Consider the following 14,465-nt stretch of genomic DNA (forward strand, 5'->3'; position numbering starts at 1 on the left):
TTAAATTAACTCAATAAATATTAATACATTAGAATGGATCTGCAACATTAATTCAGGAGCACATTACATGATACTGAAAAATATAATATAAAAAATTATATTTTTGATATTGAAAAATATAATTAAATGAACTCAATAAATAATAATGCATTCAAATTGATTGACTCAGGAGCACATTGTGTAAAACACTTCAACCTAAAAACAAAAAATTAATAAAACAATGTGTGCTGATTCTTTTTTTTTTTTTTAACAAATAAAAATGAAGTCAGGATTAATGGCTACAAAGAGCTTATTTTGTGTAGTGCACAGTGCCTGTTGTGTCACATGCTTAGCGATTCCTCATCCTCCAGTGATAATAATACCTGCAGGACACGGCTATTGATATTGTTTCTATCGTATACACTGCAAAAAGTCAGTGTTAAAAAACAAGAAAAAAAAACAAAAAATGAGGGGTATTTTATTTGAACTAAGCAAAATTATCTCCCAATAGAACAAGAAAATTTGGCTTGTCAAGACTTTCCAAAACAAGTAAAATTAGCTAACCTCAATGAACCCCAAAATACCTTAAAATAAGTATATTCTAACTAATAACAAGTGCACTTTTCTTGGTAGAAAAAAAACGAGACCCCTTTTTTCTCAATATGTTAAAAAACATTCTTAAATTAAGTACATGCTAGTGCCATTATCTTGACATAATGATATGCGCTCGGCATCAGGATTTTTTTTTTCATGCTTGAAGTAAGAAATGATTACTTTAAAAAAAGTAGTTTTATACTTGTGAGTGTTGATGACACAGCTTTGCAACAGTTGATATTCTAGTTTCAAGCATGTTTTACTCAATATAGCTCATCAAATCTCAGCAACAAGCTGTAATATCTTACTGACATCATTTAGGACCAAAACACTTAAAACAAGTAAAACACTAACATAAAATCTGCTTAGTGAGAAGAATTATCTTATCAGACAGAAAATAAGCAAATATCACCCTTATTTGGGATATTTCATCTTACTTAGATTTCAGTTTTTGCAGTGTGACATTTATCATAAGATGTCCAATTCCCTTCTTTTGAATAAAGTGTAAAAGTACTGAGGAGAAGCGGGTTAACATGAAGTAGAAGAAGAAGAGATAACGAGTCTAAAAGAGAAGTGCAGAGTTAAAAGGAGGTTCAAAGGCACATGAGGGAACAGTGGGGGAGGTGGACTGGCGAATTAACTTTCAGGACACTCTTTGACACCCAGGAGCCAATCAGATTTCCATTAACTGGCAGAGGGACAGGTAAAGCTGGCACAGGCTAATTAACCTTCCCCATCGCTCGCTCGCTGCCACAGGAGGGGAAGCTGCGAAATGGCAGAGAGTGAGAAGGTAGACGGGGGGGGGGGGAGGACGCCCTGGGCGAGCGGGGCCAAAACACGCCAAGGCCCACGCCCGAGACTCAAGCATGGAGATGAGGTAAGAAGGTTGAAGGTGGTTAATTGAGATGCGTGTGCCTCCGATGCAAAGTATGTGCCTAAATAAAACCAAACACTTACCGTGGAAAGCTGCCCTGGTGGAGGAGCTGGCCTCTGCGGGGGAAGAGCTTTTGGAGCGCGGGTTGAAGGGTGATTGTCTAAAGCACTCATCCAGGAACGGACTGCAACGCATTTAGAGGGAACATCATTCTGTCATACGCATCCTGGAAATGATCATTGCTGTTACGGACTCACCTGTGAATTCCCACCATGTTGCCGTCTTTATGGTTGTTGGCTTTGCTCACTTTTTCTGGAAAACAAAAGACAAAAGGGAAACTTTTACAAGCAGCTTCCGTTGGTCAGCAAAAACCCGGCGACAGGTTGTCCGCACACGAATACCATTAAAGAACACATGGGAGTATGTAGCAGGAGCCAGATTGGAGCATTATTTGCAGTTTAGCCACGGCAGCAGGGGAACGCTGGCCATCTGGAGCAGTGGGAGTCTCTCTGACCTGTGGAATTCATGTTGAGCCCACAACCACCAGGCACCGTTGAAGAACCAGTCCTACCTAAAGAACCAGTCCTACCTAAAGAACCAGTCCTACCATTAAATACCAGTAAACAGAACGGCACAAATTGGAAAGGCGGAACCGTCTCGGTCATATCATACTCATAATCCAGCATTAGGGGTGTAACGGTACACAAACATTTCGGTTCGGTGCATACCTCGGTTTAGAGGTCATGGTTCGGTTCATTTTCGGTACAGTAAGAAAACAACACAATATACCATTTCTGGTTATTTATTTACCAAATTTGTAAACAATGGCTTTATCCTTTTAACATTGGGAACACTATAATAATTCTGCCCACGTTAATCAACATTAAACTGCCTCAAGTTGTTGCTCAGATTAAATAAAATGACAAAACTTTTCTTCTACATATAAAAAGTGCAACATTAAACAGTTTCAAGTCAACTCATCATGCTTAATTTATTACAGCATTTGGGAAGGCTGTAGTTGATTGTTATTATGTAAATGTTATATTTTTATCAACATGTGATAGCAGGGACCCTGCCATTCAAAACTAGGCTGCTGCATTACTAATGATTCATGTAACTATAGCTGAAAAAATAGTACAATAGCAATAGGAGAGACTATTCATCCCTGAACACCATGGAGTTCATGTAGGCTTAATGATGCACTTACATTATTATATCAACTATCAGAGACAGAAACTCTTCATTTAACATAATGTCTTTTTTTGCTGCTTCAACACAGCTCAATCAACACAGAAAAAGGTAAAGTGAAATAACAGACAGACAGGGCTTTGCTGTCCGTAACACACACACACGCACGACGCAAAATGAGCTAACGTTACGCTAAAAGCGAATTAGCCTTCACCTCAAGCCAGGACTGCGAGCGAGCTGAGCTGCCTTTTATATTTCTAGAAGGTCAACGGGCTCATAGTGATGTTACTAGTAGTTGACTGGGAGGTGTTTATTATCATTTGGGGAGAGTCCGCTGCCTGATGCTTACCTGCTAAACGCTAAGCACTGACTACATGCGCTCTGAACATGCACTGCTGATTGGCTGTTACCGCTCTGTTTGTAACCAATCAGATGGTTGTGTGGGTGAGACAATGCTGGGTGCAGCAGAGTACTGACAGAGACAGGCAGAAAGAAGCGGAGCAGCTTGTTAAGACTTTAGCTCAGGCGGCTACTTAATATGTTCGTGTGGAAACTCGTTCGGTACAACTCCGAACCGAACCGAACCCCCCGTACCAAAACGGTTCAAAACAAATACACATACCGTTACACCCCTAGTAATTACCCCCTGCATTTGACCCATCCCCTTGTTCCGCCCCCTGGGAGGTGAGGGGAGCAGTGAGCAGCAGCGGTGGCCGCGCTCAGGGGATTTAACCCCCCAATTCCAACCCTTGATGCTGAGTGCCAAGCAGGGAGGTAATGGCTCCCATTTTTATAGTCTTTGGTATGACTCGGCCGGGGTTTGAACTCACGACCCACCGATCTGATAATAAAGAAGAAGCAATTCAACATAATCAACAGGATTATTTATGGTTGATGAAATATTATAATTATTATATTATTTCCGGAGTGTTTATTTCCTGCTCCGTCACGTATTGTACGGCGAAAACATTTAGTGGAATTAATAATAATAATAATAATAATAATACCTGGGATTTATATAGCGCTTTTCTAAGTACCCAAAGTCGCTTTACATGTAGAACCCATCATTCATTCACACCTGGTGGTGGTAAGCTACTTTCATAGCCACAGCTGCCCTGGGGTAGACTGACGGAAGCGTGGCTGCAATTTGCGCCAACGGCCCCTCCGACCATTCACCGGTGTGAGTGGCACCGGGGGCAAAGGGTGAAGTGTCCCGCCCAAGGACACAACGGCAGCGATTTTTGGATGGTAAGAGGCGGGGAGCAAACCTGCAACCCTCTGGTTTCTGGCACGGTTGCTCTACCCACTACGCCATGCCGCCCCAATTGAATTGAACCTCCTCCAACCTCCGAGGACAAAGCTACGAACAATGGGAGACCGGGCTTTCTGCTCCGCCGCTCCCAGTCTGTGGAACGCTCTCCCTGACTACCTGAGGGCACCACAGACTGTGGATGCTTTTAAAAAGCTTAAAAACCCTTCTTTTTTAAAAAGCCTTTTTTGTTTTAGATATATGCATACTAGTTTTAGCTATTTGGCTGTTCTAGTTTTTATTTTTATTTATTTTTATTATCTTTTTTTTGTCTTTAAATACACTGTAGCACTTTGAGGTTGTTTACTCATTGTAAAGTGCTTTTTACAAATAAAATCTATTATTATTATTAGGGATGTCCGATAATATCGGCCTGCCGATATTATCGGCCGATAAATGTGTTAAAATGTAATATCGGAAATTATCGGTATCGGTTTTTTTATTATCTGTATCGTTTTTTTTGGTGGTTTTTTTATTTTTTTTATTTATTAAATCAACATAAAAAACACAAGATACACTTACAATTAGTGCACCAACCCAAAAAACCTCCCTCCCCCCATTTCTTTCTGTTATCAATATTCTGGTTCCTACATTATATATCAATATATATCAATACAGTCTGCAAGGGATACAGTCCGTAAGCACACATGATTGTGCGTGCTGCTGGTCCACTAATAGTACTAACCTTTAACAGTTAATTTTACTCATTTTCATTAATTACTAGTTTCTATGTAACTGTTTTTATATTGTTTTACTTTCTTTTTTATTCAAGAAAATGTTTTTAATTTAGTTATCTTATTTTATTATTTTTTTTAAAAAGTACCTTATCTTCACCATACATGGTTGTCCAAATTAGGCATAATAATGTGTTAATTCCACGACTGCATATATCGGTTGATATCGGTATCGGTAATTAAAGAGTTGGACAATATCGGAATATCGGATATCGGCAAAAAGCCATTATCGGACATCCCTAATTATTATTATTATTATTATTGGATTTGTAATTTCAACTGTGAAAACTTAAGTAAAAAGCAAATGACTTGTTGCACTTCCCAACAGCCCCGACTTTGTGCTAACAAGGAGGGAAAACGGCCTCTCTCGCCCGACCCGACTCGCTTTCAGCCGGGTAATAACAGGTTTCCACGTTTTAATTAAATTGTCACATTAAAATGCATGTGCCGAGCGCAAAGAGAGAAGTGTGATGTGCGAGTTTCAAGGAGATGGGAGTGAATTTGAAAGCTGCGAGCATTCTCGCCGTTCGCCGCGACCTTGCTACTGATGCGTCTCGGAGGTCCTGCTGCTCTGGTAATTCATATTGATTGCTCATTGTGTGACAGCCGCCTTCTCCGTTGTGGGGGGGGGGGGGGGGGCATCGATGCCCTGGCCTCTCTCCCCGAGTGGGCATCCTGCATACCCTCCACTCCCTCCCTTTACTATCCTACTACGACCCCCCTCCTACTACACCAAAATACCCCCACTCTTGTCACACTGCTTGCCAAGGACAGAGGTCTCTTTCCACGTTGCCATGGTGATGCTGCACGGGAGAAATGTAAAGGGAAATGGGGGGGCGGGGGGGGGGGGAGCGTGTGCAGCCAAGTGTGCTTGAGCCGGCATGTCTGAAAATGAGTCGAGGGAGACAGAACCAGAGAAAGAGGGGGGGGGCGGCCATTTGTACAGACACCGCTCCCCACGGGGGTCGTGCGAGTGTGTAAAGGTGTGTATGCCGGGCTACGTGCTAAAGCTAGCCATGTGTGAATTTAGTCAGAAGAGACACTTTAGCGACGAGCGAGTGAACCCTCCCCCGCCCGACGACGAGCTTGACCAGACACCTGCGTCCTCCTCTGGGGGGGGCGGGACACACACAGAGTTTGCGTCTTAATGTAGTAACACAAGCAGTCAGGTAAAAAGTGGGTCTGGATTTGTTTTTGTCAGTCGTTCAAGTTTTCATCCCTCACTTAAAACCTCTATAGCAGTGGTTCTTAAAGGCCTACTGAAAGCCACTACTAGCGACCACGCAGTCTGATAGTTTATATATCAATGATGAAATCTTAACATTGCAACACATGCCAATACGGCCGGGTTAACTTATAAAGTGACATTTTAAATTTCCCGCCACACTTCCGGTTGAAAACGTCTATGTATGATGACGTATGCGCGTGACGTCAATGGTTGATACGGAAGTATTCGGACCCATTGAATCCAATACAAAAAAGCTCTGTTTTCATCCCCAAATTCCACAGTATTCTGGACATCTGTGTTGGTGAATCTTTTGCAATTTGTTTAATGAACAATGGAGACTGCAAAGAAGAACGTTGTAGGTGGGATCGGTGTATTAGCGGCTGGCTGCAGCAACACAACCAGGAGGACTTTGAGATGGATAGCAGACGCGATACCGTGAGTACAGCTTTGGCTTCCAAACATTTGCTCGCTTGCCCGTACGTGCGTGTCACATACGTAACTTTGGGGAAATATATGTTTCTTGCCGACTCTAATGGCGGCCGGGGTGTCGTCGAAAGCTACAACGCCCGCCGCCGCTCCGTAGCTAAGTTAGCTTCAATGGCGTCGTTAGCAACAGCATTGTTAAGCTTCGCCAAGCTGGAAATTATTAACGGTGTATTTACATGTACATGGTTTAATAGTATTGTTGATCTTCTGTCTATCCTTCCAGTCAGGGGTTTATTTATTTTGTTTCTATCTGCATTTGAGCCCGATGCTATCACGTTAGCTCAGTAGCTAAAGAGCTTCGCCGATGTATTGTCGTGGAGATAAAAGTCACTGTGAATGTCCATTTCGCGTTCTCGACTCTCATTTTCAAGAGGATATAGTATCCGAGGTGGTTTAAAATACAAATCCGTGATCCACAATAGAAAAAGGAGAACGTGTGGAATCCAATGAACCCTTGTACCTAAGTTACGGTCAGAGCGAAAAAAGATACGTCCTGCACTGCCTCTCTAGTCCTTGACTCTCACTTTCCTCATCCACAAATCGTTCATCCTCGCTCAAATTAATGGGGTAATCGTCACTTTCTCTGTCCGAATCTCTCTCGCTGCATTGTAAACAATGGGGAAATGTCAGGAGCCCTTCCTCCTGTGACGTCACGCTACTTCCGGTATAGGCAAGGCTTTTTTTTTATCAGCGACCAAAAGTTGCCAACTTTATCGTCGTTGTTCTCTACTAAATCCTTTCAGCAAAAATATGGCAATATCGCGAAATGATCAAGTATGACACATAGAATGGATCTGCTATCCCCGTTTAAATTTAAAAAATTCATTTCAGTAGGCCTTTAACCTTGTTGGAGGTACCGAACCCCACCAGTTTCATATGCGCATTCACCGAACCCTTCTTTAGTGGACAATTAAAAACTTTTTTTTTCAAATTCAAGAAATTTTTTTTAAATTTTTTTTTACTGGTGCACAAAATGAACCGTGCATGAACATCTCCTTGTTCAAAGAACAAAACCAACACAGTGCATGAACTACCATGAATTGATTAACGTGGACCCCGACTTAAACAAGTTGAAAAACTTGTTGGGGTGTTACCATTTCGTGGTCAATTGTACGGAATATGTACTTTACTGTGTAAACTGTACTGTTTCATATCATGTATTCTCTTCCTTTGCAATCTGCTAGTAAAAGTTTCAATCCATCAATCAAACAACCTGCAAATCAGATGGAAAATTAGAGGGAACATTGTTTGGGGGTATCCATAATACGCCGATAGGGAAAAGTTTTTATTTACACGATAAGTCGGATGTGTCTTTACCTCCGTGGCGGAGGCTCCGCCGACCCCCTGAGGCCGACTCACCGAACCCCTAGGGGTCCGATCGAGACAAAGACAAACCCGACTCATGATGTAAATAAAAACTTCTGCATATCGGCGTATTACGGATACGGCAACAGCAGAAGTCACACTGGTTTGCAGGTGTGTCATTTGTTGTGAGTTCATGCACTGTGTTGGTTTTGTTCTTTGAACAAGGTGATGATCATGCACGGTTCATTTTGTGCACCAGGAAAAAAAACATATAACTTTGTTTTGAATTTGAAAAAAAAAACTTTTATTTTTCACTAAAGAAGGGTTCGGTGAATGCGCATATAAAACTGGTGGGGTTTGGAACCTCCAACAAGGTTAAGAACCACTGGCTTAGTGGCCACATGCGTGGACAGCACCTTTTAGCTCTTATTTCCAAAATAAGCTAGCTAGCTCTAACTTTATCGTTAGATTTGAAGCCACAATGCACCCATTCTCCCTTTTCTACCTCCACTCTGTTTCTGCTTGTAAGTGCTCCACACGTGTGCATTTCCTAATATGCGCGTCCGCTCGCATTACCAGCAATGCCACGGCATGTCTATAAAAAAAAAGTGTAACGGTATTTTTCAGACGCAGTATAGTACCATTTTTAATTCACTAGTACCGCGGTGCTTTAAAGGCCTACTGAAAGCCACTACTAGCGACCACGCAGTCTGATAGTTTATATATCAATGATGAAATCTTAACATTGCAACACATGCCAATACGGCCCGGTTAGATTAGTAAAGTGCAATTTTAAATTTCCCGCGAATATATCCTGCTGAAAACGTCTCGGTATGATGACGTTTGCGTGTGACGTCACGGATTGTAGCGGACATTTTGGGACAGCATTGTGGCCAGCTATTAAATCGTCTGTTTTCATCGCAAAATTCCACAGTATTCTGGACATCTGTGTTGGTGAATCTTTTGCAATTTGTTTAATGAACAATGGAGATAGCAAAGAAGAAAGCTGTAGGTGGGAAGCGGTGTATTAGCGGCCGGCTGCAGCAACACAAACACGTAGCCGTTTCATTGTTTACATTCCCGAAAGATGACAGTCAAGCTTTACCATTGGCCTGTAGAGAACTGGGACAACAGAGACTCTTACCAGGAGGACTTTGAGTTGGATACGCAGACGCGGTACCCTGAGTACGCAGCTGCGGCTTCCAAACATTTGATCGCTTGCCCGTATGTGCGTGCCGCTATGTGCATGTCACGTACGTAACTTTGGGGAAATATATGTGCTGTATGAACTTTGCGGAGGTGAACGCTACTTTGGGCTGTGGGATTGAGTGTGTTGTGCGGGTGTTTGATTTGTATTGGTGGGTTATATGGACGGGAGGGGGGAGGTGTTTGTCATGCGGGATTAATTTGTGGCATATTAAATATAAGCCTGGTTGTGTTGTGGCTAATAGAGTATATATATGTCTTGTGTTTATTTACTGTTTTAGTCATTCCCAGCTGAATATCAGGTCCCACCCGCCTCTCACAGCATCTTCCCTATCTGAATCGCTTACACTGCCCTCTAGTCCTTCACTCTCACTTTCCTCATCCCCAAATCTTTCATCCTCGCTCAAATTAATGGGGAAATCGTCGCTTTCTCGGTCCGAATCGCTCTCGCTGCTGGTGGCCATGATTGTAAACAATGTGCAGATGTGAGGAGCTCCACAACCTGTGACGTCACGCTACTTCCGGTACAGGCAAGGCTTTTTTTATCAGCGACCAAAAGTTGCAAACTTTATCGTCGATGTTCTCTACTAAATCCTTTCAGCAAAAATATGGCAATATCGCGAAATGATCAAGTATGACACATAGAATGGATCTGCTATCCCCGTTTAAATAAGAAAATCGCATTTCAGTAGGCCTTTAAAGGCCTACTGAAAGCCACTACTAGCGACCACGCAGTCTGATAGTTTATATATTAATGATGAAATCTTAACATTGCAACACATGCCAATACGGCCGGGTTAACATATAAAGTGCAATTTTAAACTTCCCAGAAAACTTCCGCTTGAAAACGTCGCGGTATGATGACGTATGCGCGTGACGTCACGAGGTCAAGGGAAGTGTTTGGACCCAATTCAAATACCTCTGTTTTCTTCGACATAATTCCACAGTATTCTGGACATCTGTGTTGGTGAATCTTTTGCAATTTGTTTAATGGACAATGGAGGCTGCAAATAAGAAAGTTGTAGGTGCGATCGGTGGAGCGGCGGACTACAGCAACACCAACACCAGGAGGTTGTGTTGTGTTTTGAGCAGGATAGCAGACGCACTGCAGTGAGTAAGCCCGCCGCCGCATCTAAGTTAGCTTCTGTTTTTTTAGCTTCGCCAATCTGAATATTATTAATCGTGTATTTACATGTTCATGGTTTAATAGTATTTTTGATCTTCTGTCTATCCATCCAGTCAGGGTTTTTTTAAATTTAGTTTCTATCTGCATTTGAGACTGATGCTATCACGTTGGCTACGTAGCTAGGTTAGCTTCTATTTTTTTTAGCTTCGAAAAGCTGAATATTATTAATTGTGTATTTACATGTTCATGGTTTAATAATATTTTTGATCTTCTGTCTATCCATCCAGTCAGGGTTTTTTTTAATTTAGTTTTTATCTGCATTTGAGACTGCTATGCTATCACGTTGGCTACGTAGCTAGGTTAGCTTCTATTTTTTTTAGCTTCGCAAAGCTGAATATTATTAATCGTGTATTTACATGTTCAGTCACTGTGAATGTCCATTTCGCGTTCTCGACTCTCATTTTCAAGAGGATATAGTATCCGAGGTGGTTTAAAATACAAATCCGTGATCCACAATAGAAAAAGGAGAGAGTGTGGAATCCAATGAGCCAGCTTGTACCTAAGTTACGGTCAGAGCGAAAAAAGACACGTCCATCACTGCCTCTCAAGTCCTTCACTGTAACGTTCCTCATCTACGAATCTTTCATCCTCGCTCAAATTAATGGGGTAATCGTCACTTTCTCTGTCCGAATCTCTCTCGCTCCATTGTAAACAACGGGGAATTGTGAGGAATACTAGCTCCTGTGACGTCACGCTACTTCCGCTACAGGCAAGGCTTTTTTTTATCAGCGACCAAAAGTTGCGAACTTTATCGTCAATGTTCTCTACTAAATCCTTTCAGCAAAAATATGGCAATATCGCGAAATGATCAAGTATGACACATAGAATGGACCTGCTATCCCCGTTTAAATAAGAAAATCGCATTTCAGTAGGCCTTTAATAGTGCCGGTATACTGGATGCCAGTTGTTTGAGCACACTGGATAAATTCACCAACCTCACTCCTTAAGGCTTGAGCCACACACAGGATTCTCACAGGAATGAGACAATGCATCCAGACCCACTGAACATGTCCTTGACTTTGTTCAGTGGAAGCATGGAGGGTTTTATAAAGAGTTAAAGATGTGTGTTGGCGTGTTTGACAAGAGGGCGGCTGCTGTGCCCGGCAGGAACATACCTGACAATTTGAAGAGGAGTTCGGAGGCCATTTTGACCGAGATGTCTTGGGAGAAGAGGTCTTTCTGAGGGCGGGCCAGCGGCTCCGGCATAGGCTCGGTCTTCTCGCTCGCCCCTAAAGTGCTGAAGGCCAGCAGGTGAGAAGCAGGCGAGGGGAGATCTGCGGGGGCCGGGTCCACCTCCATGGGCTCTGCTTTTACCTTCACCTTCTGGAAGTGGGCATCTTTGTTGTTCTCTGCAGGGGAAGAGCAACCCGCAGGACGGCTTTTAATAAAAACCACCGTGCAGCAGAATATTGAAGCATAGAAAAACAGAAAAGGCTCACGGTAAAATGACATTGAGCGACACGACTACCTCGCACACTTTGAGGAGTTACACATGCTGAATAATTTAGCACTTTGGCAGAGCTTTTTAATATAACGTGATTTTGGGAGGTCTGCATCAGCTACATGTGCTCACACAGTGTAGCCTGATAAACACAGGAAACAAAGACTATTTTGGAAGACTTTAGACTTACTTTTGTCATTCAAATTTGAACTTTACAGTACAGATAAGAATGACATCTCGTTGTAGTGCAGGATAAAAGAGCAATAAGGTGCGGATATAAATAAATAGATGACTGTACAGATAAATATATTGCACTTTTTCATACGCATCCACGTTTATGGATGTATGTTATATTGTCTTTATAGTCCAGCGAGCTAATCCATTTTTATGGGGGGGAATTGAGGGAATTATTTCAATCAACCAATCAAAGTTTACTTGTATAGCCCTAAATCACGAGTGTCTCAAAGGGCTGCACAAGCCACAACGACATCCTCGGCTCAGATCCCATTTCAGGGCAAGAAAAAACTCAACCCAATGGGATGACAATGAGAAACCTTGGAGGGGACCGCAGATGTGCTGTACAGCAGTGGTACCCAATCGGTCCATGGACCGATTGGTATCGGGCCGCACAAGAAATTAAAAAAAAAAAATAATAATTATTAAAAAAAAAAAAAAATTTAAATCAACATAAAAAACACAATATATACATTATAGATCAATACAGTCTGCAAGGACACAGTCCGTAAGCACACATGATTATATTTCTTAAAAAAAAACAAGGGTACAGGTCTACGCGCTCTCCTCATGAGCTAAATTGAATCGTGTCTCTGTTTGATTTCTTTGCTTCTTGTCTCTGTGTTTGAACTTGACAGACTAATTTCTGCAAGATAAAATTGAACTTAATGAAACATTGAGCACCTTAAAGTGCATCAGGTCGGGTGGTCTTTTTGTTGGATGCCATCACGTGATCACGGCATTCTCGCTCGTTCATCCCTGTTGATGGGCTCATATTGCCCATCCGATTTAAAGCTGAAATATTCCAACAACGGGATGTTTGGCTTTGTAATCTTATTTTTTTCCCCTCATAGTTTTTGTTACTTTGAGGCACTTCTTGAGGTCCGTGCTTCCTGTGTATGCGGTCTCGCTGAGACAAAGATTTGGGATGACTGAAAAGTAGGGGTGTAACGGTACGTGTATTTGTATTGAACCGTTTCGGTACGGGGGTTCCGGTTCGGTTCGGAGGTGTACCTAACGAGTTTCCACACGGACATATTAAGTAGCGTAACGCATGTTGTGTAAACAATGCACACCGAGGCACAACACACGGCATGCTAGCAGCTAACGGGCTAGGATAGACTGACCATACGTCCTCTTTTCACCGGACATGACCTCTTTTGCGGAGCTGTCAGGGCGGAGTTTCTTAAATGCCTCAAATGTCCGACATTTTGAGTTAGGGTTGCGTGTATTTTCAATGTACGTTCAGGGTTAAGAAGGGGTTAAAAACAAAAAAAATTGTGCGCGCAGCAGCATTGGTGAGGGAGGGGCAGAGACAGAGAGTGAGAGAGTTATGATAAACGCGCATGCGTCGCCAGGCTCTGCTTTTTATCCATAGATTTATAACATTTAATTTGTTATTATCTATAGCAGGGGTGTCAAAAGTGTGCCCCGGAGGCCATTTGCGGCCCACAGCTAATGTTTTAAAGGCCCACGGCACATTCTAAAAATACATTGAAATAAACAAAACCATAACAAAAGTGAAATAAAAAATCTTAAAGGTTAAATGTAATTTAGAAAAAGTTGCAATGTTGACTAATAAAACAAAGCTGTTTTTTTTTTTTTTTCAAACTGTCATTGCTCAAAACATAATATTGAATCAAAATCAATGTTATTATGAATTATTGACCTATCCAAGGTTCCCATTACTTCACATCAAATATTCCACTAAGAAAAATATTTTTGGTGGAAGATTTGGCAAATTTGGTAAATAAATAACCAAAAAAAATGTATATTTTGTTGTTTTCTTACTGTACCGGAAATGAACCGAACCGTGACCTCTAAACCGAGGTACGTACAGAACCGAAATTTTCGTGTACCGTTACACCTCTACTGAGAAGAGGGCTCACTGCGATCAGTTACCGTAATTTCCGGACTATAAGCCGCACCTGACTATAAGCCGCACCAGCTAAATTTAGGGGAAAATACAGATTGCTCCATATATAAGCCGCACCCGACTATAAGCCGCAGGGTTTTGATGTGTAATTAGCGTAGTATATAGGGGTTCCTGCTACCACGGAGGGGATTGTCGGGACAGAGATGACTGTTTGGGAACGCAAAGCGTCCCATTTATTAACAATAAATCTTTCAACCATTCAATCAAACTTTCACATCTTTGACATGGCCAACAGCATTCGTGCAGAGTACAAATAATACAACGGTGCAAAGTAATACAAAGTGCTCGCCTGTACGTTATCAAAATAACCAGCCTACCGGTATATGAAAAGTCAGTCTTTAATCATTGTGTCATCGTCTTCCTCCTGCGTACTAAAACCACCGAAATCCTCTTCGTCGGTGTCGGAGAAGAACAGGCCGTAAATAAGCCGCACCCTTGTATAAGCCGCAGGGACCAGAACGAGGGGAAAAAGTAGCGGCTTATAGTCCGGAAATTACGGTAATTCTGCCGTTTCATAAACGGGCTCAGGTGCTTGGAGCAATGCACAAAGTGAGACCTATTTCCCCCTGTTTGAAGCAAAGAAACATGTGACTCGTATGCCGCAGACGACAAAGAAGAAGAAAAAAGCTGTTATTAGGTGTTCGCACTAATTGCTGTCAATTTGATGTCGATTCATCAAGCAGCCCTACCATAAATCAGGTTTGAAAAAAGGGTATTCCAGCTAAACATCCGCTCCCTATCAATCACATTAATGATTGGTTTCAA

General features: G+C 42.1%; 1 protein-coding gene across 1 annotated transcript in view; it reads right to left on the reverse strand.

The window, feature by feature from the left end:
- LOC133639872 (zinc finger protein 827-like) overlaps positions 1 to 14,465 on the reverse strand; it is a 233,438-nt gene that overhangs the window by 41,867 nt on the left and 177,106 nt on the right. The window contains exons 6-8 of the mRNA XM_062033537.1: positions 11,205 to 11,438; positions 1,705 to 1,759; positions 1,531 to 1,631 (exon numbers count right to left, since the gene is read on the reverse strand). Coding sequence (XP_061889521.1) covers positions 1,531 to 1,631; positions 1,705 to 1,759; positions 11,205 to 11,438 — 390 coding nt within the window. The remainder of the gene's footprint in view (positions 1 to 1,530; positions 1,632 to 1,704; positions 1,760 to 11,204; positions 11,439 to 14,465) is intronic.

The sequence above is a fragment of the Entelurus aequoreus genome, linkage group LG22, assembly GCF_033978785.1.
Source record: "Entelurus aequoreus isolate RoL-2023_Sb linkage group LG22, RoL_Eaeq_v1.1, whole genome shotgun sequence".
Lineage (NCBI taxonomy): Eukaryota > Metazoa > Chordata > Actinopteri > Syngnathiformes > Syngnathidae > Entelurus > Entelurus aequoreus.